Source organism: Phyllobates terribilis, unplaced genomic scaffold (assembly GCF_046119375.1).
Source record: "Phyllobates terribilis strain yellow unplaced genomic scaffold, ASM4611937v1 Scaffold_3__8_contigs__length_932513732, whole genome shotgun sequence".
Lineage (NCBI taxonomy): Eukaryota > Metazoa > Chordata > Amphibia > Anura > Dendrobatidae > Phyllobates > Phyllobates terribilis.
This window is the reverse complement of record NW_027362763.1, coordinates 23,444,537-23,472,192: the sequence shown is the minus strand read 5'-3', so window position 1 is coordinate 23,472,192 and position 27,656 is coordinate 23,444,537. Positions and strand designations below refer to the sequence as shown.

At 47.1% G+C, this 27,656-nt stretch overlaps 1 protein-coding gene across 2 annotated transcripts in view; it reads left to right on the top strand.

Moving 5' to 3' along the window:
- The window catches only part of LOC141258724 (oocyte zinc finger protein XlCOF7.1-like), a 170,953-nt gene that overhangs the window by 129,393 nt on the left and 13,904 nt on the right, over positions 1-27,656 (top strand). For both annotated transcript variants that reach the window (XM_073673771.1, XM_073673772.1), the window contains exons 5-8: positions 23,267-23,358; positions 23,440-23,524; positions 23,620-23,696; positions 23,812-23,926. In XM_073673771.1, coding sequence (XP_073529872.1) covers positions 23,267-23,358; positions 23,440-23,524; positions 23,620-23,696; positions 23,812-23,926 — 369 coding nt within the window. The remainder of the gene's footprint in view (positions 1-23,266; positions 23,359-23,439; positions 23,525-23,619; positions 23,697-23,811; positions 23,927-27,656) is intronic.

The window sequence follows — 27,656 nt, the reverse complement described above, 5'->3', positions numbered from 1 at the left end:
GCCTCCTCCATGTATCTGAGGTATAATGACAGAGATGGAGCCTCCTCCGTGTATCTGAGGTATAATGACACAGAGATGGAGCCTCCTCCATGTATCTGAGGTACTGACGCATAGATGGAGCCTCCTCCATGTATCTGAGGTATAATGACACAGAGATGGAGCCTCCTCCGTGTATCTGAGTTATAATGACACAGAGATGGAGCCTCCTCCGTGTATCTGAGGTATAATGACACAGAGATAGAGCCTCCTCCATGTATCTGAGGTATAATGACACAGAGATGGAGCCTCCTCCGTGTATTTGAGGTATAATGACACAGAGATGGAGCCTCCTCCATGTGTCTGAGGTATAATGACACAGAGATGGAGCCTCCTTCGTGTATCTGAGGTATAATGACACAGATAGGCAGCTGGGCAGCACGGTGGCTCAATGGTACTGACAGAGATGGAGCCTCCTCCATGTATCTGGGGTATAATGACACAGAGATGGAGCCTCCTCCGTGTATCTGAGGTATAATGACACATAGATGGAGCCTCCTCCTTGTATCTGAGGTATAATGACACAGAGATGGAGCCTCCTCCATGTATCTGAGGTATAATGACCGAGATGGAGCCTCCTCCGTGTATCTGAGGTATAATGACACAGAGATGGAGCCTCCTCCATGTATCTGAGGTACTGACGCATAGATGGAGCCTCCTCCATGTATCTGAGGTATAATGACACAGAGATGGAGCCTCCTCCGTGTATCTGAGGTATAATGACACAGAGATGGAGCCTCCTCCGTGTATCTGAGGTATAATGACACAGAGATGGAGCCTCCTCCATGTATCTGAGGTATAATGACACAGAGATGGAGCCTCCTCCGTGTATTTGAGGTATAATGACACAGAGATGGAGCCTCCTCCATGTGTCTGAGGTATAATGACACAGAGATGGAGCCTCCTTCGTGTATCTGAGGTATAATGACACAGATAGGCAGCTGGGCAGCACGGTGGCTCAATGGTTAGCACTAGATACGGTGGCTCAGTGGTTAGCACTGCAGCCTTGCAGCGCTGGGGTCCTGGGTTCAAATCCCACCAAGGACATCATCTGCAAGGAGTTTGTATGTTCTCCTCGTGTTTGCGTGGGTTTCCTCCCACACTCCAAAGACTGATAGGGAATGTAGATTGTGAGCCCCAATGGGGACAGTACCCATAATGTCTGTAAATTTTCTGAATTGTAAAGCCCTGCGGAATATGCCCTGGCGCTATATAAATAAAAAGATTATTATTAGATTATTATTATATAGAGCCACCTATGTTTATCTGAGGTACTGACACATAGATGTAGCCTCCTCCGTGTATCTGAGGTACTGACACATAGATGGAGCCTCCTCCATGTATCTGAGGTACTGACACAGATAGAGCCTCCTCCATGTATCTGAGATACTGACAGAGATAGCACCTCCTCCATGTATCTGAGGTATAATGACACATAGATGGAGCCTCTTCCGTGTATCTCAGGTACTGACACATAGATGGAGCCTCCTCCATGTATCTGAAGTATAATGACACAGAGATGGAGCCTCCTCCATTTATCTGAGTTACTGACAGAGATGGAGCCTCCTCCATGTATCTGGGGTATAATGACACAGAGATGGAGCCTCCTCCGTGTATCTGAGGTATAATGACACTTAGATGGAGCCTCCTCCGTGTATCTGAGGTATAATGATACAGAGATGGAGCCTCCTCCATGTATCTGAGGTACTGACACATAGTTGGAGCCTCCTCCATGTATCTGAGGTATAATGACACATGGATGGAGCCTCCTCCATGTATCTGAGGTATAATGACACATGGATGGAGCCTCCTCCATGTATCTGAGGTATAATGAAACAGAGATGGAGCCTCCTCCATGTATCTGAGGTATAATGACACAGAGATGGAGTCTCCTCCATGTATCTGAGGTATAATGACAGAGAGATGGAGCCTCCTCCATGTATCTGAGGTATAATGACACAGAGATGGAGCCTCCTCCATGTATCTGAGGTATAATGACACATAGATGGAGCCTCCTCCGTGTATCTGAGGTATAATGACACAGAGATGGAGCCTCCTCCATGTATCTGAGGTATAATGACACATAGATGGAGCCTCCTCCATGTATCTGAGGTCTGGATGGCAGATATGTCACCGTGGTGGTTGGCCTGTAGGTTACTGAGAGAGTTTTAACTCTTTAGTGACCAAACCAATTTTCACCTTCTTGGCCAGGCCAAATTTTTTAAATCTGACCAGTGTCACTTCATATAGTAATAATTCTGTAACGCAACATATCCCAGTGAGTCTGGTATTGTCTTTTCAAGACATCTTGTACTTTATGTTAGTGGTACATTTAGGTCAATATTTTTTGCATTTATTTGTAAAAGTATTGGAGTTTTGGTGAAAATTTTGAAAAATTCTCAAGTTTCAAACTTTCAATCTTTATATCCTTAAACCAGTTAGTCATGCTGTACAAAATAATTAATGAATACCATTTACCGTGTGTCTACTTTACTTTACATCGACATCATTTTTCAAACGCCATTTCATATTGTTAGGATGTTAGAGGGGTTCAAAGTTTAGTAGAAATTTCTCATTTTTTCTAGAAATGTACAAAACCTGTTTAGGGACCTATTCAGATTTAAATGGAATTTTAGGGGTCTTTAAATTGGAAACTTCCCAAACCGCACCCCTCAAATACTACAAAACTGCTGTCAGGAAATGTTATAACTAGTGATGAGCAAGCACTAAAATGCTCGGGTGCTCGAAGCTCAGGCCGAGCTCGCCGTGATACTCAGGAGCTCGACCCGAGCAACGAGACCAGTGTAAGTCTATGGGAAACTCGATCATTTTTCTGCCGGTCCCCCCCCCCCCCCCCCCCCCAGCGGTCTGCAGAAGGTCAAAAATTGCCCAAATCGATGGGAACAGTGCTCAAATGAAACATGTCAGGCAGGCAGAATATATAGGCAGACAGGCAGCAGGGTATATAGGAGGGTGCATGAAAAACATAGCAGGGCACTCGGAACACACTAGTGCCCTCCGATTTTCACGCACCCGTCTCTTTAAAAAAGCCGGCAATTCAGCTGCCACATACAGTTATAACATCCGTACCTGACAATTTAGAACAGAAAGAATAGAGCATCACACATAGATTAGATAGATAGATAGAAACATGTCAGTCACATATATAATAAGTACAGTGACAGTGTTGGTTACTGTACTTGTCATTTAGTTTTAAAATAAAGGATTTATAAAAAAAAAAACTGGCGTGGGGTTCCCCGTAATTCTAGTCTCTAGCGGAGGTTAATCTGATGGCTGGGGCAGATGTTTGAAGCCTGGGAAGGGGGTAATACCCACGGAGCTTCCCAGGCTAATAATATCAGCCCCCAACTGAATACCTAGCCTTTATTGGATATTAAAATGGGAGACCCCCCCCAAAAAAAATGACGTGGGTTCCTTCTATTTTAATAGCTAGCTAAGGCTAGGCAGACAGCTGGGGGCTGATATTAGGAATATTGGCCCCCTCCCAGGCTAGAAACACCAGCCCTCAGCCGCCTCAGAAGTGGCGCATCCATAGGGTGCGCCAATTCTGGCACTTAGCCTCGCTCTTCCCACTGCCCTGTAGCAGTGGCAGTGGGGTAATAGGGTTGGAGTTGATGTCAGCTTATAATGCCAGCTGACATCAAGCCCAGGTTACTAATGGGGAGGGGTCTATAAGACGCCCCCATTACTAACCCCAGAGTGAAGGTGAAATGTAAAATGAAAACACCAACACCCAGAATAAAATCTTTTAACTGAAATAAACACACAATACTTTAATATTCTAAATTAAACTCTACTTACCATATCGCCCAATCCAGCTGAATCCCATGTCTCCTGCAATAAAAGTAAAATAATTAACCAACCTCATCCTTACCTTTCCATGGTTCCCACGACGGCTCCAGCCCAGGTTGTGTCAAATGAACTCGGCTCACCTCATGCACGTTACTGACAGCGTGGGAGAATTCTCTTGCTCACGCGGTAACATCATTTGCCCGCACCGCATTGGCAGAATTCTCCCACGCTGTCAGTAACGTGCATGAGGTGAATCAAGTTCATTTGACATGAACTCTGCTCATCTGGATGCCGTTGCAGCGAGACACTGAGGAGCGCAAGCACGCTTGCGCTTCTCAGTGTCTCTGCGGCATGGCAAGCTGGATGGCAGCGTTCTGCTGCGATCCAGCCTGCCATCTCAATGTAGCAGAGCTGGCGCCGTCCTGGGAACCATGGAAAGGTAAGGATGAGGTTGGTTAATTATTTTACTTTTATTGCAGGAGACATGGGATTCAGCTGGATTGGGCGATACGGTAAGCATGGTTTAATTTAGAATATTAAAGTATTGTGTGTTTATTTCAGTTAAAAGATTTTATTCTGGGCGTTTTTATTTCACATTTCACTTTGACTATGGGGTTAGTAATGGGGGTGTCTTATAGACACCTCTCCATTACTAACCTGGGCTTGATGTCAGCTGGCATTATAAGCGGACATCAACCCCAACCCTATTACCTCACTGCCACCGCTACAGGGCAGTGGGAAGAGCGAGGCTAAGTGCCAGAATTGGCGCATCCTATGGATGCGCCATTTCTGGGGTGGCTGACGGCTGGTGTTTCTAGCCTGGGAGGGGGCCAGTATTCATGGCACCCTTTCTGGGCTATTAATATCAGCCTCTAGCTGTCTGCCTAGCCTTTGCTAGCTATTAAAATAGGGGGGACCCCACGTCATTTTTTTTGGGGTCCCCCATTTTAATAGCTAGTAAAGGCTAGGTATTCAGCTGGGGGCTGATATTAGTAGCCTGGGAAGCTCTGTGGGTATTACCCCCTTCCCAGGCTTCAAACATCTGCCCCAGCCATCTGCTTAACCTCCGCTAGAGACTAAAATTACGGGGAACCCCACGCCAATTTTTTTTTAATAAATGTTTTATTTTAACACTAAATGACAAGTACAGTAACCAACACTGTCACTGTACTTCTTATATATGTGACTGACATGTTTCTATCTATCTAATCTATGTGTGATGCTCTATTCTGTCTGTTCTAAATTGTCGGGTACCGGTGTATGCCGCTGATAAATTGCCGGCTTTTCATGTTTCACTGTGAGCACTGTTCCCATCGATTTGGGCAATCACTGTAATGCCACAACCACCATGGCTGTGACATTACAGTGAGTGGCTGGCAATACCTGCATGTTGAGTGACGCTCTAAATAGCGCCAAACATGCAGGACGGGGACCCGAGCTCCCGCCCGAGCATTGCGCAAGTACTCGGCGAGCTCCGAGCATCTCGAGTACTGAAATGCTCGGGTGAGTACAGAGCAGTGGCGAGCACCGAGCAGTGGCGAGCTCCGAGCAGTGGCGAGCACCGAGCAGTGGCGAGCACCGAGCAGTGGTGAGCTCCGAGCATTGTCGAGCACCGAGCAGTGGCGAGCTCCGAGCAGTGGCGAGCACCGAGCATTGGCGAGCTCCGAGCATTGGCGAGCTCCGAGCAGTGGCGAGCACCGAGCATTGGCGAGCTCCGAGCAGGATGTCACACACACCCCCTCCCTTATAATGCCCCATGCAGGATGTCACACACACCCCCTCCCCTATAATGCCCCATGCAGGATGTCACACACCCCCCACCCCACCATATAATGCCCCATGCAGGATGTCACACCCCCCCCTCGCTTATAATGCCCCATGCAGGATGTCACACCCCCCCCTCGTTTATAATGCCCCATGCAGCTTGTCACCCCCCCTCCCTTATAATGCCCCATGCAGGATGTCACCCTCCCTTATAATGCCGCATGCAGGATGTCACCCTCCCTTATAATGCCGCATGCAGGATGTCACACTCACCCTCCCTTATAATGCCCCATGCAGGATGTCACACATCCCCCACCCCACCATATAATGCCCCATGCAGGATGTCACACCCCCTCCTCGCTTATAATGCCCCATGCCGGATGTCACCCCCCCCTCCCTTATAATGCCCCATGCAGGATGTCACTCCCTTATAATGCCCCATGCAGGATGTCACCTCCCCCCCCTTATAATGCCCCATGCAGGATGTCACCTCCCCCCCCATATAATGCCCCATGCAGGATGTCACACCCCCCATCCCTTATAATGCCCCATGCAGGATGTCACCCTCCCACCATATAATGCCCCATGCAGGATGTCACCCCCCCTCCCTTATAATGCCCCATGCAGGATGTCACACACCCCCTCCCTTATAATGCCCCATGCAGGATGTCACCCCCTCCTTATAATGCCCCATGTAGGATGTCACCCCCCCCTTATAATGCCCCATGCAGGATGTCACACACTCCCTCCCTTATAATGCCCCATGCAGGATGTCACCCCCCCCTTATAATGCCCCATGCAGGATGTCACACCCCCCCTCCCTTATAATGCCCCATGCAGGATGTCACACCCCCCCTCCCTTATAATGCCCCATGCAGGATGTCACACCCCCCTCCCTTATAATGCCCCATGCAGGATGTCACACACCCCCCGCCCTTATAATGCCCCATGCAGGATGTCACACCCCCCATCCCTTATAATGCCCCATGCAGGATGTCACCCCCTCCCCTTATAATGCCCCATGCAGGATGTCACCCCCCCCTTATAATGCCCCATGCAGGATGTCACACCCCCCCTCCCTTATAATGCCCCATGCAGGATGTCACCCCCCCCTTATAATGCCCCATGCTGGATGTCACACACCCCCCTCCCTTATAATGCCCCATGCAGGATGTCACCCCCCCCTTATAATGCCCCATGAAGGATGTGACATCCCCCCTCCCTTATAATGCCTCATGCAGGATGTCACCCCCCCTCCCTTATAATGCCCTATGCAGGATGTCACACCCCCCCTCCCTTATAATGCCCCATGCAGGATGTCACCCCCCCTTATAATGCCCCATGCAGGATGTTACACACCCCCCTCCCTTATAATGCCCCATGCAGGATGTCACACCCCCCCCCCCTCTCTTCTAATGCCCCATGCAGGATGTCACACTACAATAAAAAAATAATCAAATACTCACCTCACTTCTCACCTGCTGCCGCTGCTCCGGACTCATCAGCGTCGCCGGGGTCTTCCCGCTCTGCGCTGTGATGGCTCAGGAGAGAGCGCGGTGTACAGACGTCACCGTGCCCTCTGACCTGAGACGTCACTGTGCAGCAGCCGCGGAAGAGACAGGACCTGCTGCAGAGGCATGGGGAGAGGTAAGTATTGTGCTGGCTGACGGGGCCCTGAGCAAGTGGGGGGTGGGAGCTGACACCGTTCTCCTCCGCTCACGGGTCCCATAGCGCGGCGGGGTGCCCAACGGCGAGTGGGCCCCCCCGTCTGCTCAGGGCCCCGGCACTTGCCCGGGTGCGCTGGGTGCTGATGCCGGCCCTGTAGAGCCCCCATGCAGATGAGAATCGCAGGTTTCGATGGTTACCATGGTACCCTGAGATCATGTTATGATCCCAGGGTACGGTGGCCTGTGAGATCCAGCAATAAGCTGGATTTCACAGGCAGAGTGAGTGGGTTCAGTGGCTCACTGACAGGTCTCATACTTCAGTACAGGAGTACTGCAGTGTATGAGACCAGCGATCAGAATAACAAATGTACATGTCGCACAGTGGAACTTAGTGAAAGTAAAAAAAAAGTGTAATAAAATATGTAAAAAAAGTAAAACCAAACACACAAAAAGTGCACACAAATCACTATAATCTGTTTCGCTGCTCAGAAATTGGTATTGCTGCGTCCGGAATGACCCGCTCTATAAAGCTGTCGCGTTATTTTGTCCGTTTGGCAAATGTCGTAAAAAAAAAAAAACATGCCAAAAATGCTGCTTTTTCATCATTCTGGCTCCCAAAAAAGTGAATAAAATGCGATCAAAAGTCGTATGTAAAAAAATAATTATAGAAATAAAAACTACAAACCGTCCCACAAAAAACAAGCCGTAACATGGCTCATTCGGAAAAAAAATAAATAAAAAAGTTACAGCTCTAAGAATGTGACGATGCAAAATCTAATTCTTTTTTGTAACATACTGCTTTGTGTCTGTAAAAATAGCAAAGCGTAAAAACAATATAAATCTGGTATCGCTGTAATTGTATTGACCTGATGAACAAATCTTTCTGATCACTTTTACCGCTCGGTGAACCGCGCGAAAAATAACTTCCTCCAACTCAATGTGGACAAATCCGAACTCCTCATCTTTCCCCCATCTCGCGTATCTTCCCCATCTGATCTTTCTATCACAATAAATAACATCACTCTTTCTCCCCTGTACCGACAATCCACTGTCCCGGAGTAATCCTTGACTCTGCCCTTCACACCCCACATCCAAGCTCTCGCCACCTCCTGTCACCTCCAGCTCAAAAATATTTCCAGAATCCGTCCTTTCCTCAACCCTCAATCTACTAAACTGCTTGTGCATGCCCTCATCATCTCCCGCCTGGACTACTGCAACATCCTCCTCTGTGGCCTCCCTGCTAAAACTCTCGCACCTCTCCAGTTCGTTCTTAACTCTGCTGCACGACTGGTTCATCTCTCTCCTCGCTACTCCTCTGCTATCCCCCTTTACAAATAACTTCACTGGCTCCCATTCCCCCAGCGTGTCCAGTTCAAACTACTAACACTGATCTATAAAGCCGTCCATAACCTCTCTCCTCCATACATCTCTGAACTAATCCCCCGATATATTCCCTCACGCAACCTCCGGTCCTCCCAACACCTCCTTCTCTCCTCCACACTTATTCGTTCCTCACTCAATCGCCTCCAAGTCTTCTCCTGAATATCCCCCCGTCCTATGGAATTCTCTGCCTCAACAGGTCCGTACTCAGAAGCAATTGCACAACAAATTTTGGGGTCCATTTTCTCCTCTTACCGTTGTGAAAATAAAAAAAATGGGGCCAAAAGTACATCTTTTAATCTCACGGCTCTATGCTATAAACTTCTGTGAAGCACCTGGGGGTTCAGGGTGCTCCCCACACATCTAGATAAGTTCCCTGAGGGGTCTAGTTTCCAAAATGGAGTCACTTGTGGGGGAGCTCCACTGTTTAGGCACATCAGGGGCTCTCCGAACGCAACATGGTGTCCGCTAATTATTCAGGAAAATTTTACATTCAAAAAGTCAAATGGCGCTCCTTCCCTTCTGAACGCTGTCGTGCGCCCAAACAGTGGTTTTCCCACACATATGGGGTATCTGTGCGCTCAGGAGAAATTGCACAACAAATTTTGGGGTCCATTTTTTCCTGTTACCCCTGCGAAAATATAAAAATTGGCTCTAAAGTAACATTTTTGTGAAAAAAAAGTTTAAATGTTCATTTTTTCCATCCACGTTGCTTCAGTTCCTGTGAAGCACCTGAAGGGTTAATAAACTTCTTGAATGTGGTTTTGAGCACCTTGAGGGGTGCAGTTTTTAGAATGGTGTCACTTTTGGGTATTTTCTGTCATAAAGACCCCTCAAAGTGACTTCAGATGTGATGTGGTCCCTAAAAAAAATAGTAAATTTTGTTGTAAAAATGAGAAATCGCTGGTCAACTTTTAACCCTTATAACTTCCATAACAAAAAAAATAATTGTGAGTTCCAAAATTGTGCTGATGTAAAGTAGACATGTGGGAAATGTTATTTATTAACTATTTTCTGTGACAAATCTCTATGATTTAAGGGCGTAAAAATTAAAATTTTGAAAATTGCAAAATTTTCAAAATTTTTGCCAAATTTCCATTTTTTTCACAAATAAACGCAAGTGATATCGAAGAAATTTTACCACAATCATGAAGTACAATATGTCACGAAAAAACAGTCTCAGAATCAGGGGGATCCGTTGAAGCTTCAGAGTAATTACCTCATAAAGTGACAGTGGTCAGAATTGTAAAAATTGGCCCTGTCATTAAGAACATAATTGGCTCCGTCCTTAAGGGGTTAATAAATAATTCAATATTTTATCAACAATAAATCCAAACATAAAAACAACACAGAAATGTATAAACTATTGATAAAACAGAAGCGCTGAAGAGGGGGAAGGTGCTAATAACCAGGGTCCATGAATAAGTACCAAGTAATAAAGAAATGTATATATTAATAGTAAAGTGAAAGCTATGGCATGGTGCACCGCCCCAGGTTAGGAATTAGACCTGAATAATAGCGACTATAGGATATATAACCCAAGACTAACCATCTGCGGTCATTACCTAGGGCTATATATGTCATGGTAGAATATTATATGACCACAACATCCGATGGTGAGGACGTACCACAACCCCCTCACTCCACTCCAACGCCGTTTCGCTCTGTCGCGCTACTCATATAATCATATGAGCTGAAAAACATCAATAAGATCACAAACTGATAAGGAAAAGACAAAAAGCAATAATCAATGTGTTAATAATAAGCTTTACAACCAACATATGACACATAGGATTCATTCCTCATAAGTTAATTAATCAGAGTCCTCAAGTAGATAAAATAGTCCATAATAATAATAATAATTAATCAGTAAAAAGTCCAAATGGCCTTGATGCTCTCAAAGATTGGTGTTAAAGGAATATCCAAATGAAGACAAGATGGTCATTATCTCAGAGGTTTTCCCATAGACAGCTTTGTATTCTATAGTTTTATTACACCTGCAGCCAAGCTGCCAGATGTGAGATTACTTACTGCAATCTCCATCCGGAGCTGTCAGCGGTGATGGGCAGCAGGTGGCCATCTCCATCCGGAGCTGTCAGCGGTGATGGGCAGCAGGTGGCCATCTCCATCCGGAGCTGTCAGCGGTGATGGGCAGCAGGTGGCCATCTCCATCCGGAGCTGTCAGCGGTGATGGGCAGCATGTGGCCATCTCCATCCGGAGCTGTCAGCGGTGATGGGCAGCAGGTGGCCATCTCCATTCAGAGCTGTCAGCGGTGATGGGCAGCAGGTGGCCATCTCCATCCGGAGCTGTCAGCGGTGATGGGCAGCAGGTGGCCATCTCCATTCAGAGCTGTCAGCGGTGATGGGCAGCAGGTGGCCATCTCCATTCAGAGCTGTCAGCGGTGATGGGCAGCAGGTGGCCATCTCCATTCGGAGCTGTCAGCGGTGATGGGCAGCATGTGGCCATCTCCATCCGGAGCTGTCAGCGGTGATGGGCAGCAGGTGACCATCTCCATCCGGAGCTGTCAGCGGTGATGGGCAGCAGGTGGCCATCTCCATCCGGAGCTGTCAGCGGTGATGGGCAGCAGGTGGCCATCTCCATTCAGAGCTGTCAGCGGTGATGGGCAGCAGGTGGCCATCTCCATCCGGAGCTGTCAGCGGTGATGGGCAGCAGGTGGCCATCTCCATTCAGAGCTGTCAGCGGTGATGGGCAGCAGGTGGCCATCTCCATCCGGAGCTGTCAGCGGTGATGGGCAGCAGGTGGCCATCTCCATTCAGAGCTGTCAGCGGTGATGGGCAGCAGGTGGCCATCTCCATTCAGAGCTGTCAGCGGTGATGGGCAGCAGGTGGCCATCTCCATTCAGAGCTGTCAGCGGTGATGGGCAGCAGGTGGCCATCTCCATTCGGAGCTGTCAGCGGTGATGGGCAGCATGTGGCCATCTCCATCCGGAGCTGTCAGCGGTGATGAGCAGCAGGTGGCCATCTCCATCCGGAGCTGTCAGCGGTGATGAGCAGCAGGTGGCCATCTCCATCCGGAGCTGTCAGCGGTGATGGGCAGCAGGTGGCCATCTCCATCCGGAGCTGTCAGCGGTGATGGGCAGCAGGTGGCCATCTCCATCCGGAGCTGTCAGCGGTGATGGGCAGCAGGTGGCCATCTCCATCTGGAGCTGTCAGCGGTGATGGGCAGCAGGTGGCCACAGGTTACGGGAACGTAAGATAGTGTCCCTGGAGTCCAGGCACGCTCGTGAGCAGGCTGCAGATGGAATGAGCGGGTCTCGCAGAGTCGGGGGCGCTCCGGCTGGTAGCGTCCCTGGATACCAAACCGAAAATGGACAGCGTGTGCTGGAAAGGCGGTTGACGTCACTCAGTACGGAGAATCAAAGAGGCCAAAAAGCAGAGCAACGCGTTTCGGGGAATACTCGGTCCCCCTTCGTCAGGGTATGGGCTTCAGATGAAAAAGGGGGCTTTTTATATGCATTCGACATTCAGATGTGATCCATCTGAAGCGTCTGATGGTATATGAGTGCTATATGAATCCTAGTGTGAGAGGAGCTGTGGGAAGACCACCATATTGCAACTCTACATGGAATAGTATCATAATAAAGAATGTCATAAAAATAAAACATTAATTCATATTTGAAAAAGGTGAAAATGTATCATGTTTATTTATTTATTTATTACATTTTATTAGAAAAGGAAGAAGCAAAAAAAGAAAAGAAAAAAAGAAAAATAAAGCAGGGGGGATAAAAAAAAATGTCAGCGGTATCTCTCAGGCAAAAAATATATATATAGCTATACGGTTGAAACCAGAAGTTTCCATCCACTATATAAAAAGACACATCTGCAGGTTTTTCTCAATATCTGACAAGAAATCAGAATAAATCTTTCCAAATGCCAGAATAATGAGAGAGAGAGAATGTTTTTAAGGCATTTTTATTACTTACTGCAGAGTCAGAAGTTTCCATCCATCTCATTAGTATTTGATCCCATTGCCCTTACACTAAATGACTTGGGTCACACGTTTGGGATCTCCTTCCACAAGCTTCTCACTATAGTTGGTGGAATTTGGGCCGATTCCTCCCGACAAAACTGGAGTACCTGATCCAGGTGTGTAGGTCGCTTTGCTCGGCGCTCGCAGCCTTTTCAGCTTTGCCCATACATTTTCAATAGGATTAAGATCGGGGCTTTGTGATGGCCGCTCCAAAACATTGACTTTGTTATTCTTAAGCCACTTTGTTACCATCTTGGCAGTATGCTTCCGGAAGATGTTGCTTCAGTATTGCCTCATAATCTTCTTTTCTCATGATGGCATCTATTTTGTGAAGTGCATCAATGCCTCCTGCAGCAATAACCCCACAACATGATGCTGCCACCCTCATGTTTCACAGTTGGGATGGTGTTTTTAGGCTTACAAGCTTCTCCCTTTTTCCTTCAAATTTAACAATGGTCATTATGCCCAAAAAGTTACATTTTAGTTTCATCAGACCACAGGACATGTCTCCAAAAATTAAGGACCTTGTTCCAGTGTGCATTTGCAAAGATTAATCTGGCTTTTTTATGTTTCTTTTGGAGTAATGGCTTCTTCCTGGCAGAGCGGCCTTTCAGCCCATATACTCGTGTCACTGTGGATATTGACACAGTCTTACCAGCTTCCGCCGTCATCTTCACAAGGTCTTTTGCTTTTGTCCTTGGGTTGATATGCACATGTCGGACCAAAGCACATTCATCTCTGGGACACAGAACCCGTCTCCTTCCTGAGCGGTATGATGGCTTTACATTCCCATCTTGTTTGTACTTGCGTATAATTGTTTGTACAGATGAACGAGGCACCTTCAGGTATCTTGAAATTATAGGATGAGCCAGACTTGTGCAAGTCCACAATTCTCTTCCTGATATCTTGGCTGATTTCTTGAAGCTATGTGCACACTGAGCGGTTTTGATGCGTTTTTGCAACGTTTTTTTTCCGCGCGAAAATGCACCAAAAATGCTAGGTAATTGTTCAACAAGTTTTTGTTTCCTGCATGAAATTGGGTGAATATCATCGGAATTGCCATGCTGAGTTCAGAAATAACTTTAATTGCTCTATCACATAAGATTTTTGAGAAAAATGCAATTATATGTATGCATTGAATACTGTCAAATTCGTAGTGGTATGTGATATTCCGAATGCAAAAGTCAGCAACAGCGATCAAGTTTAGAAATGTTTTGCCATTGATTTTCATTTATAATCACTGTCGGATGTTTCAAGGACAAGACTCCAACAATAGTCACCCAGCATCGAGGGACTCCACCTCCCCTGGCATCGAGGGACTCCACCTCTCCTGGCACCGTTTCTCCATCTGGGAAATGTCTTGATGAAACCTTTCACCATGTTCATCACTTACAGCGCCGAGGTTTGGTGGGAAATAGTCAATGTGTGAATGAAGGAAATGTATTTTAAGTGACATGTTGCACTTCATTGACTTAAGCCTGAAGAAGACTTTCAACCTGTTCTTCAATAGGTATCGAAGGGTAGACATTGCCATTGTAGCGAGACAGCCTTCAAACCTAAGACCGATGAATCAATGAACAGTCGCCATTCGCTTGGGTCATGGTCAACTCCAAGGACAGAAAACAATCCAGTAATTTCACTGCAAAAAGTGAGACTGTCAGCTTGACGGAAATATTTGGTCAAATCTTCATGAAGACTGCGAAATACTGAAACTTTTGTACCTGGCTGCCACAGATTCCACCCTTGCAACCTTGATCCAAGAAGTTCTGCCTGACTCTTTGATAAAGCCAAATCTCTGAGCAGATCGTTGAGTCTTGCTTGAGATATTAAACGTGGAGCACTTGATATTGATGGTTCGAAATCTGAATAAGCAGCAGCCTCCATCTCTAATGAATCAACCATCATTTCATCGTCATCTTCTATTCTCCACACCGGCGGTGGTTTGGGAACTGGCAGACTTTCATCGTGCGCCACTGGCCTAATTGCAGAAGCAAGGTTGGGATATTCAGTAGACCTCCTGTTCTTAGAAGAAAAACCGGATACATTCATCATGCAGAAGAAACAATCGGTTATATGGTCCTTCTGCTCCCTCCAGATCATTGGAATGGCAAACGGCATTGATGGTCGCCCACCATTCAGCCAAGACCTCAAACTCATAGCGCAAGATGAGCAGCATATATCAGGAGCCCATGCTCTGTCTTGGTCACCAATTTTGCATCCAAAATATAACTTATACGCCTTCTTAACAAAGTTATACTCCTTTTCTGGGCTTTAAGCGTATAACCTCCACATATATAACAAAAGAGGTCACTGCTATTGCGACAATGACGCGACATTCTGCAACTCGTTACTTATTAAACAGTTTTGCTCCTTATGAAATTTTCTGCAAAACAGAAGAAACACATGAAGACTACAGTGTCGTTACTGCTGCTATTATATAATTCTACTTGGAAATAGACTAAAGTCTGACAGTTGTGTCTGGTCATGTCTGAGAGTGCACAACTAATGCAATGCATGATTGGACAGGGCTTAAGTGCTGTACATTATAATAAAGAGAGTCCATATTATGAATTTCATTGGTTATTTCTACCAAAAATACACTTCTGATATAAAAAGTTTAATATAACTGCCAATTTATTATGTACTATGTACAGTCCTTATCATTATACTCGTAAAATGAAAATATCTTGGAAATGGTACGTGCTACAGAAATTCTGATTACATTTCTGAAATCAGAGCCTCAAAATACATAGAGATAACTTATTTTAAAACAGGAAACAGAAAAAAAGTTACAATTTGTTGACCAGCTAATGCAATCGTAATCCTGATGTGCTGTGCACATGATGCAGAATTTTCCGCTCAGGATTGTGATTGCGTTAAAATCCGCAGCATGTTCATTCTTTGTAGCGTTTCTGCAGCGTAAAAACGCACAAAGAATGGTACCCGGGCCGGGGAAGAATACTTCTCCCATCATCTGACTGCCGCTTCCACTGATAACAGTCTCCTCAGCCGAGCCGGGGCTGTGCGTGGTGAAATGAAAAAAAAGTAAAAATCTATTTAAAATAAAAAAATACCTTTTGTGCTCACCTGTCCGGCGTCCCCCGGTGACCAGATCATCCCGGCGGCCAGCGGTACACTGACGGGAGCGCGCTCGTTCCCAGCAATGTACATCACTGCTGCCGGCTGAGGTCACGTGAGTTCACCAGCTGAAGATCAGCTGAGAGCTCCGGGACCTCCGTTTACCAAATCTGTGCTGTGTGGGAATATTCTCACGAATGTTCCCACACAGTACTGATGCAGTATGAGGTCACCGGGGCTGATCAGCCGATCTTCAGCTGATGAACTCACCTGAGCTCAGCCTGCAGCAGAGCAATATACACTGGCAGGAGTGATTTTACACTCCTGTCAGTGTACATTACTGTCTTCTACAGCAGTCACATTGGTGATTTATGTTCCTGCTGTAGAAGTGACCCGTGGGACAATCTGGATTATGTCATGACGGAGGACAGGTGAGGGATATAGTTGTTTTTTATTGTGTTTTTTTTTTAGGAGACGAAGGGATTTTACTTTTATTCTGGCCGTGTCTTTATTGAAAAAGCGTCAAAACCGTTTACTACGGGATTAGTAATAGGGGCGTCTTATAGACGCCTCTCCATTACTAACCTAGACTTCATGTCAGCCGCCAATACAAGGCTGACATGAACCCCAATCCTATTACCCTACTCGCCACCGCTACACGGCAGTGGGAAGAGCGGAGACTAAGCGTCAGATTTGGTGCATTTATGGATGCTCCATTTCTGGGACTCCAAAATCCGTGGCCCCTTCCCTGGCTATTAATATAAGCCCGTAGCTGTCTGTTTAGCTTTTTCTGGTTAGATTTTATAGGGGGACCCTACATCTCCCTGTAATTTATCCAGTAAAGGCTAAGCAAACAGCTGTGGGCTGTTATTAATAGCCAGGGAACATTTTTGGCTAATGGCCGCTTCCCTTTCCTTCCCTGGCTACTAATATCCGCTTCCAGCGGTCAGCTTTTCCTCTGCTGGTTATAAAAGTAATGCTTGAGCCCACTCCATTTTTTTAAAAAAAAATTTTTTACATTTTTTGGGCTATGTGCCCACGATCCGGACGTAGCAGCGCTTTGGATGCAGCATATTTGTGTCCAGATGCTGCATTCTATTGAACACAGATAAATCCAAATGTGTTCACTTAACCATGTGAATTTACCACATTCAATACATTCTAGTGGTCAAATTTCTGTTGCGGAGACTACGGCTCCGCAAGAGAATTTGAGAGCTGCAGTCCTGAAAGACGTGCCTCATATCAGTATCCGCGGGTGATGCGCAGCCTCAGATGCACACATAGTGGACATGGGATTTCTAGAAATTCCACCCACTATGCTGTAACATCTGGACGCTGCGGGTTTGATGCTGCATAAATACACAGCAGCAAACCTGCAGCGGCTCCTGATCGTGGCCACAGCATAACCCACAGCATATCAATTTCTGTAGTGGAAATGCTAGTCTCCACTGCAGATTTTGTCTGATTGAAGTGTCATTATATGCGGTGGATCCACATGTACCGACAAGAAAAGTGCAGCATTAGAACACAGCATTTTGGATGCAGCTAAAATACGCAGCGTCCAAAGTGCTGCTTATTGCTGATCGGTTGGGACGTAGTGGCTAACAAAACACCTGTGAGCGGTTATTAATAGCCAGGGAACATGTTTACCTTCCTAGGCTAAAAATAGCAGCTCTCAGCTGCCCCAGAAATGACTTGAATGAAAATGCTAATGAGATTGGGTGTATGGGATTAGCTGACACCTAGCCCTTTTGTTTGGTGTTGACAATGTGTCAATCAGACCCTTTCATTACTAAAAGCTAATTAAAGTAAAGTGAACAGTTACACACAGAGTAAACACTTTATTTGAAATACAGCAGACACATTCTTTAATCATTTAAATTATCCAATATACTCACCCCAGGTCTGACGGTAATCCAAGGGTTAAAGCAATGTCTCAAGTTTCTTTTTCAAATATCTTTATTTAGCTCCAAAAAGCATTCATTGATGTACAAAAACGCATCCAAAAATGTGTCAAAATCGCCCGCAAAACGTGCATTTTTTTCCGCAGCGTTTCTCCTGCCAAGAGACGCAGAAATTCCTGCAATCAAATCCTGAATGTGCGCACATAGCCTTAGACTTTCCCATGATGCTACACAAAGGAGCAGTGTGTTTCAGGTGTGCATTACAATACATCCACAGGTGTGTCTCTGATTAACTCCGATGTTTCCAAAAAACAAAACCAGAAGCTTCCAAACACCCGACCTCATCATATGGGCCGTCCAGAATTGTATAAAGGCAGAGTAATCGTAGTGTATGGAAACTCCTGACTCTGCAGTAAGTAATAAAAATGCCTTAAACCTTCTCTCTCTCTCATTATTCCGGCATTGGGCTAATATTAAACATTATGGTAAAATCCTAATTGTCCTAAAACGGGAAAGGATTATTCTGATCTCATGTCCGATATTAAGAGAAACATGGAGATGTGTCTGTATATATAGTGGATGGAAACTTCTGGTTTCAACTGTATCTACACAGGAGATAAATATGTCGCCTTGCATCTTGTTGTACAGACCATGTCCGGACTTCATGTCTCCTCTCCATCAGATAGCCTACTTCAATTACCTGTTCCCAGCAGGAGGTCATAGCGCAACAAGATCACATGTAGTGTTAGAGTGCTAGCTCTTTTACCCTTCAATTTCTGATGCTGCCATGCTTCAATCCGCAAGGTGAGGATGACACGTCCCCTCTCGAGATGGCTGTATAGATTGGTCCTATTTTAGTATTACATTATGACACTGTGCATATACAAGCAGCTACCAGAGATCTAAAACCGTACAATAGTTATACAGAGGTTGTGTAGTCACTGTCTGGTATATAGATATACAGAGGTTGTGTAGTCACTGTCTGGTATATAGATATACAGAGGTTGTGTAGTCACTGTCTGGTATATAGATATACAGAGGTTATTTAGTCCCCATGTCCAGTACGTAGATGTACGGGGGTCATGTAGCCTCCATGTCCGGTATGTAGATGTACGGGGGTCATGTAACCCCCATGTCCGATATGTAGGTGTACGGGGGTCATGTAACCGCCATGTCCGATATGTAGATGTACGGGGGTCATGTAGCCTCCATGTCCGGTATGTAGATGTGTAGGGCCCATGTAACCCCCATGTCCGGTATGTAGATGTACGGGGGTCATGTAGCCTCCATGTCCGGTATGTAGATGTGTAGGGCCTATGTAACCCCCATGTCCGGTATGTAGGTGTAGGGCCCATGTAACCCCCATGTCCGGTATGTAGATGTACGGGGGTCATGTAATCCCCATGTCCGATATGTAGGTGTACGGGGGTCATGTAACCCCCATGTCCGATATGTAGGTGTACGGGGGTCATGTAACCCCCATGTCCGGTATGTAGATGTACGGGGGTCATGTAATCCCCATGTCCGATATGTAGGTGTACGGGGGTCATGTAACCCCCATGTCCGATATGTAGGTGTACGGGGGTCATGTAGCCACCATGTCCGGTATGTAGATGTACGGGGATCATGTAGCCTCCATGTCCGGTATGTAGATGTACGGGGGTCATGTAGCCTCCATGTCCGGTATGTAGATGTACGGAGGTCATGTAGCCTCCATGTCCGGTATGTAGATGTACGGGGGTCATGTAGCCTCCATGTCCGGTATGTAGATGTACGGGGGTCATGTAGCCTCCATGTCCGGGATGTAGATGTACGGGGATTATGTAACCGCCATGTCCGATATGTAGATGTACGGGGGTCATGTAACCGCCATGTCCGGGATGTAGATGTACGGGGATTATGTAACCGCCATGTCCGGTATGTAGATGTACGGGGATTATGTAACCGCCATGTCCGATATGTAGATGTACGGGGGTCATGTAACCGCCATGTCCGGGATGTAGATGTACGGGGATCATGTAACCGCCATGTCCGATATGTAGATGTACGGGGGTCATGTAACCGCCATGTCCGGGATGTAGATGTACGGGGATTATGTAACCGCCATGTCCGATATGTAGATGTACGGGGGTCATGTAACCGCCATGTCCGGGATGTAGATGTACGGGGATTATGTAACCGCCATGTCCGATATGTAGATGTACGGGGGTCATGTAACCGCCATGTCCGGTATGTAGATGTACGGGGATTATGTAACCGCCATGTCCGATATGTAGATGTACGGGGGTCATGTAGCCACCATGTCCGGTATGTAGATGTACGGGGGTCATGTAACCGCCATGTCCGGTATGTAGATGTACGGGGATCATGTAACCGCCATGTCCTGTATGTAGATGTGCAGGGGTTGTGTAGTTGCCGTGTCCGCTATGTAGATGTACGGGGGTCATGTAGCCGCCATGTCCGGTATGTAGATGTACGGAGATTATGTAACCGCCATGTCCGATATGTAGATGTACGGGGGTCATGTAACCGCCATGTCCGGTATGTAGATGTACGGGGATCATGTAACCGCCATGTCCGGTATGTAGATGTACAGGGATCATGTAGCCTCCATGTCTGGTATGTAGATGTACGGGGATCATGTAGCCTCCATGTCCGGTATGTAGATGTACGGGGATCATGTAGCCTCCATGTCCGGTATGTAGATGTACGGAGGTCATGTAGCCTCCATGTCCGGTATGTAGATGTACGGAGGTCATGTAGCCTCCATGTCCGGTATGTAGATGTACGGGGGTCATGTAGCCTCCATGTCCGGTATGTAGGTGTATGGGGGTCATGTAGCCTCCATGTCCGGTATGTAGATGTACGGGGGTCATGTAGCCTCCATGTCCGGGATGTAGATGTACGGGGATTATGTAACCGCCATGTCCGATATGTAGATGTACGGGGGTCATGTAGCCACCATGTCCGGTATGTAGATGTACGGGGGTCATGTAACCCCCATGTCCGGTATGTAGATGTACGGGGATCGTGTAACCGCCATGTCCTGTATGTAGATGTGCAGGGGTTGTGTAGTTGCCGTGTCCGCTATGTAGATGTACGGGGGTCATGTAACCGCCATGTCCGGTATGTAGATGTACGGAGATTATGTAACCGCCATGTCCGATATGTAGATGTACGGGGGTCATGTAGCCTCCATGTCCGGTATGTAGATGTACGGGGATCATGTAACCGCCATGTCCGGTATGTAGATGTACGGGGGTCATGTAGCCGCCATGTCCGGTATGTAGATGTACGGGGGTCATGTAGCCGCCATGTCCGGTATGTAGATGTACGGGGGTCATGTAACCGCCATGTCCGATATGTAGATGTACGGGGGTCATGTAGCCTCCATGTCCGGTATGTAGATTTACGGGGTCATGTAGCCGCCATGTCCGGTATGTAGATGTACGGGGGTCATGTAGCCTCCATGTCCGGTATGTAGATGTACGGGGGTCATGTAGCCAGCATGTCCGGTATGTAGGTGTACGGGGGTCATGTTGCCTCCATGTCCGATATGTAGATATACGGGGATCATGTAGCCTCCATGTTCGGTATGTAGATGTACGGGGGTCATGTAGCCAGCATGTCCGGTATGTAGGTGTACGGGGGTCATGTAGCCTCTATGTCCGGTATGTAGATGTACGGGGATTATGTAACCGCCATGTCCGATATGTAGATGTACGGGGGTCATGTAGCCACCATGTCCGATATGTAGGTGTACGGGGGTCATGTAGCCTCCATGTCCGGTATGTAGATGTACGGGGATCATGTAGCCTCCATGTCCGGTATGTAGATGTACGGGGATCATGTAGCCTCCATGTCCGATATGTAGATGTACGGGGGTCATGTAGCCAGCATGTCCGATATGTAGGTGTACGGGGGTCATGTTGCCTCCATGTCCGATATGTAGATATACGGGGATCATGTAGCCTCCATGTTCGGTATGTAGATGTACGGGGATTATGTAACCGCCATGTCCGGTATGTAGATGTACGGGGGTCATGTAGCCTCCATGTCCGGTATGTAGGTGTACGGGGGTCATGTAACCGCCATGTCCGATATATAGGTGTACGGGGGTCATGTAGCCAGCATGTCCTGTATGTAGATGTACGGGGGTCATGTAGCTGCCATGTCCGGTATGTAGATGTACGGAGGTCATGTAACCGCCATGTCCGGTATGTAGATGTATGGAGGTCATGTAACCGCCATGTCCGGTATGTAGATGTACGGGGGTCATGTAGCCTCCCTGTCCGATATGTAGATGTACGGGGATTATGTAACCGCCATGTCCGGTATGTAGATGTACGGGGATCATGTAACCGCCATGTCCGGTATGTAGATGTACGGGGGTCATGTAGCTAGCATGTCCGGTATGTAGATGTACGGAGGTCATGTAACCGCCATGTCCGGTATGTAGATGTACGGAGGTCATGTAGCCTCCCTGTCCGATATGTAGATGTACGGGGATCATGTAACCGCCATGTCCGGTATGTAGATGTATGGAGGTCATGTAACCGCCATGTCCGGTATGTAGATGTACGGAGGTCATGTAGCCACCCTGTCTGATATGTAGATGTACGGAGGTCATGTAGCCAGCATGTCCGGTATGTAGATGTACGGGGATCATGTAACCGCCATGTCCGGTATGTAGATGTACGGGGATCATGTAACCGCCATGTCCGGTATGTAGATGTACGGGGATCATGTAGCCTCCATGTCCGGTATGTAGATGTACGGAGGTCATGTAGCCTCCATGTCCGGTATGTAGATGTACGGGGGTCATGTAGCCTCCATGTCCGGTATGTAGGTGTACGGGGGTCATGTAGCCTCCATGTCCGGTATGTAGGTGTATGGGGGTCATGTAGCCTCCATGTCCGGTATGTAGATGTACGGAGGTCATGTAGCCTCCATGTCCGGTATGTAGGTGTACGGGGGTCATGTAGCCTCCATGTCCGGTATGTAGGTGTATGGGGGTCATGTAGCCTCCATGTCCGGTATGTAGATGTACGGAGGTCATGTAGCCTCCATGTCCGATATGTATATGTACGGGGGTCATGTAACCGCCATGTCCGGTATGTAGATGTATGGAGGTCATGTAACCGCCATGTCCGGTATGTAGATGTACGGAGGTCATGTAGCCACCCTGTCCGATATGTAGATGTACGGAGGTCATGTAGCCAGCATGTCCGGTATGTAGATGTACGGGGATCATGTAACCGCCATGTCCGGTATGTAGGTGTACGGGGGTCATGTAACCCCCATGTCCGATATGTAGATGTACGGGGATCATGTAACCGCCATGTCCTGCATGTAGATGTACGGGGGTCATGTAGCCAGCATGTCCGGTATGTAGATGTACGGGGATTATGTAACCGCCATGTCCGGTATGTAGATGTACGGGGATCATGTAACCGCCATGTCCGGTATGTAGGTGTACGGGGATCATGTAACCGCCATGTCCAATATATAGGTGTACGGGGGTCATGTAGCCAGCATGTCCTGTATGTAGATGTGCAGGAGTTGTGTAGTTGCCGTGTCCGCTATGTAGATGTATGGCGGTCAGTGTATTGTCACTGTGTGTCTCCCAACAGATGGACTCAGTGTAAGAAATCCCCCGGAGAGATGTCCGGCTCCTCTGTATTCCCAGGACTGTCCAGAGGAGAATGTCCCAGAGAGTCTTCAGGTCGGTGGCACTATCTTCTCACCCACATACGACCATAAATCACGGATTCGTGGCTCATTTCAGGATTTTCTTGTATTTTAGGGTGAAGATCTGATTAATATTAAGGTTGAGGTGCTAGATGATGATGAAGAAGAAGAAGAGACGGATTTCATGGCTGAGCGGCAGTGTAAGGAGAGGGGAAGTTCATGTCTGTTAGAAAGTCACCTAGATACTTCTCCCATCATCCCATGTAACGATCTCTTGTCCGGCTGTTTCCTACAGATGGACTCCGTGAAAGAAATCCCCCGGAGAGATGTCCGACTCCTCTGTATTCCCAGGACTGTCCAGAGAGTGACCAGGTAGCTGAAGCAGCACCTCCTCCACACGTATATGGGGGTGCGCTCAGAGACTTCGGAGCTTCTTTGGGTGATGTGTCTGCTGTATTTTACTGAGCTGTTATATATGTAACATCAGGTTGGAGATTTAACCATCATTAAAATGGAAGTTGAAGGAGAAGATGAGCAGATGATGGACGATCAGCCATATATGAGTGACTTGGAGGGGGAACTTCTAGGAGATGAGACCGCAGGTATGTAATAATGGAATCACTGGTTTATTGCAACAAGGCTCCTTTCTAGTTCAGTTTTGGTCAATTATTTTGAGACTAGCACAAATTTTGGCTGTCACAAAGCAGAGGCATCATTACTGGGCACCTCCTGAGAGCAAATGGGCACCTCCTGAGGGCACAGGTGTGACGGATCAACCCTGTACTCCAGGATTTTGCCACATGGGGGTTGTCGTAGCGCCTATGCAGCTAATGGGACATAATGTTATAAAGTGGGGTGACTATTGTGGATCGCATATTGTTGAACATGCTGTGATGTGACCGAAGCACTCCTGGCCCCCACCTTCCTGTGCTCACTTAGCAGTGGCAAACAGACAATGTGCTGATTAATGGGTTGTTGCATAACTGCTGTCTGGGAGCCTACTGTGGGTATTATTTGGTGAGAACAATGGGTGCTAAAAATAGCCTGTGTGATTCTCTATAAAACCTGCTTGTGAGAATAAAAGTTCAGTTCATCTTGGAGACACTGTGCGATAGTCATATTTTATATATCCCAGTGTAAGAGAAGCCTTTCCATGTCAGGGGCCTGCAGAAGAAGATTGGACATCTGCGAATGGGGTAACTAGCTCCCGTCACAACAGGCTTCAGCGTTCTGTGGCGCAGTAAAAGGTGAAGTCTGCGCCCTCAGGACGGTAAGTTAGTGCACAGATACAGGGAGACAGCTGATCCGTGCAAGCGCTCAATTCCTGTCCGGCACTTGACGTCAGATGTATATCAGCTATCGATCGACAGAGAGAGGGAGGCGCAAAGGATGCTAATAGCCGGAGGAGGCAGAGTTGTGTTAAGTGCTCCCTCCTGCGCCTAATACTTAATTTACATGCCACTAAAAACATGGATTTCTCAAGATTCCGGCAACAGATTGAGAATATAAAGGTGTGAAGACCCGTGGTCGCCCGTGGGCAGAATACTACTCAGACAACACAGGGTGAGGGTAAACCAGCGTGGTAATACTTTATTGAACCACAAAGCAGAAAATACACATATAGATCAGTTCCAGCAAATACACAAGATGGAGCAAATTACACAGTCTCACTCTTCCGCTCTGCCCGCCGGGAATAGAGCAGCTGCGACTCCGAGGGGCTTCCAGGGCCGACTACCCCCACAAATCGCCCCCCGCTTTTGTCAACATAAAGATAAAGGTGTATGGCTCCTGGCCTACTAAATTTGTGTCAGGATAATTAAGATTAAATGCTGTGTCGTCACATTGCTCCCCCATCTTAATTAGCCAGGCATGATAGGATCCCAATCATCCTTCTCCACTTATTGGGGACAGTCCATCAGCATGTCTTTAAGCACAGACACAAATGTAACAGGTCTCACCTTCATGAGGACAACATTTTGAATCATCCAATTTCCTCAGAGCATATTACATGTCTTCCTTGTGAATAAACTCCACACGTAATTGACGAGAACCGACTCACAGCCATTGCGTCCAGACGTGACGTCCTCCACATCCTGGATTAAATCCATTCGAGTGTCGGTGGCCTGATATTCAATCCGTTGAAGCTGGCACAGCTCATATAGTTTCCGTTTCTTGTTGCTTTTTTACACCCACACTGGTCTTCTTCCCAAGGCAGTGTTGGTGGGGTCGGACATGGTAGCGTCCGAAACCTGCTATGTATGCCTCACTTATAGTCTGCTGGGTCTGTTTATATGCCTCCCTGGGTGTGAAGCCCTGGACAGTGTCTGCGAATAACAGTCCCTTGCAGCTTCCCCAGATCCGCTGGGCTGAATAGTATCCCACCACTGCCACCAAAATGTGAAGACACGGTGGTTCCCGTGGACAGAATACTCAGACAACACAGGGTGATGGTAAACAGTGTGGCAATACTTTACTGAACCACCAAACAGACAATAACACATAGAACAGTCCCAGCAAATACACAAGACGGTGCAAAATAACAGAGTCTTGCCTTTCCGCTGACTAGTCTGGATTAAAGCCACTGCGACTCCGAGGGGCTACCAGGGCTGACTCCCCCCACTGATGGCACCCCGCTCTTGGCGGGCATCCACAGAGAGGAAGTAACGACAACAAGCTTAGAAAGCTGACAGTCCATTGAGGTACGTGGCCAGGCGACCCAAGGGTCCCAACCTGGCTTCTTTGAGCATATCCATGGGTTCCAGGTGACCGGAGTCTCCCAACCTGGCTACCCCAAACATCTCCATGGGACCAGGTGACCAGAGGGTCCCAACTTGGTTTCCCCAAATGTATCCATGGGTTCTGTGATAGTCAATGGAGCAGATCTGTATTCCTCCAGCCAAGGCCGTGGTCCCTTAGGCTGGCATCCTGTAGAATCCAGGTCTGTGTCCCTCTCGATGGAGCCATGGTGTCCTGTAGAGCTGTCTCGTAGAGTGTTACTAGCTGTGGTTTTGTAAAGGAATCTCTTGATACAGAGACATATCCCCCTTATATAGTGCACAAATGTCCTTTCAAGCCAACATCCACAGGTCAAGGATCAGGGATGATGATATTAACTCACATTGCTCGAATATGCACAGCTCATCCCCCAATGTTGACTTGCAAACAAAGAAGGTTAAACTATAACTACCCAAACAATAATAATAATAATAAGTTTTTATTTTTATAGCGCCAACATATTCCGCAGCACTTTACAAATTTTAGGGGGGACATATACAGACAATACAGAATAAGCATATCTCATATTGAATGGAGTGAGTGTCCGGCTGCTCGCGAGCTTACAGTCTGAGGAAATGGGGGAAACACAAAAGGTAAAAAGTACATATATTGTATAATGCAGCCTAGATATACTGAATAGGATAAATAATAATACATGGACTGGTCGTCAGCCAGTATGTGTGCAGTCCTGACAGAGGCTATTATGTGCATGGATGGTATGAACCCGAAGTTGAAGAAGATTTTAATATGGGGGAAAACTGGGACGGACAGAGTGTGTTTAGGTGATACGCCAGTCTAAAGAAATGTGTTTTTAGGGTTCGCTTGAAACTGTGGGTATTGGGAATTAATCGAACTGTCCTGGGTAGTGCATTCCAAAGAATTGGCGCAGCACGCGAGAAATCTTGGAGACGGGAGTGGGAAGTTCGGATTATGGAGGATTTTAGTTTTAAGTCATTTGCAGAATGGAGGGCACGTGTAGGGTGGTAGACTGAGACAAGGGAGGAGATGTAGGGGGGTACTGAAGCATGGAGCGCTTTGTGGGTAAGCGTGATAAGTTTAAAACAAACTCTATATTGGATGGGTAACCAATGCAATGACTGGCACAGGGAAGAGGCATCGGTGTAGCGGTTGGCGAGGAATATGATCCTGGCTGCTGCGTTCAGAACGGATTGGAGAGGGGAGAGTTTAGTAAGAGGGAGACCGATTAGTAGAGCGTTGCAATAGTCCAGACGGGAATGAATAACAGCAACAGTAAGAGTTTTTGCTGAGTCAAAGGTGAGAAAAGTTCTGATTCTTGAGATGTTTTTGAGGTGTAGATGACATGAACGAGCGAGTGATTTGATGTGAGGAGTGAAAGAAAGATCTGAATCAAAAATGACCCCAAGACAGCGGGCTTGTTGCTGGGGAGTAATGGTTGAGCCACAAACGGAGATGGCAATATCGGGCACAGGTCGGTTAGTGGAGGGAGGAAAGACGAGGAGTTCAGTTTTTGACAGATTCAGTTTTAGGCAGAGGGAGGACATGATGTTAGACAGAGCAGAAAGACAATCACTGGTC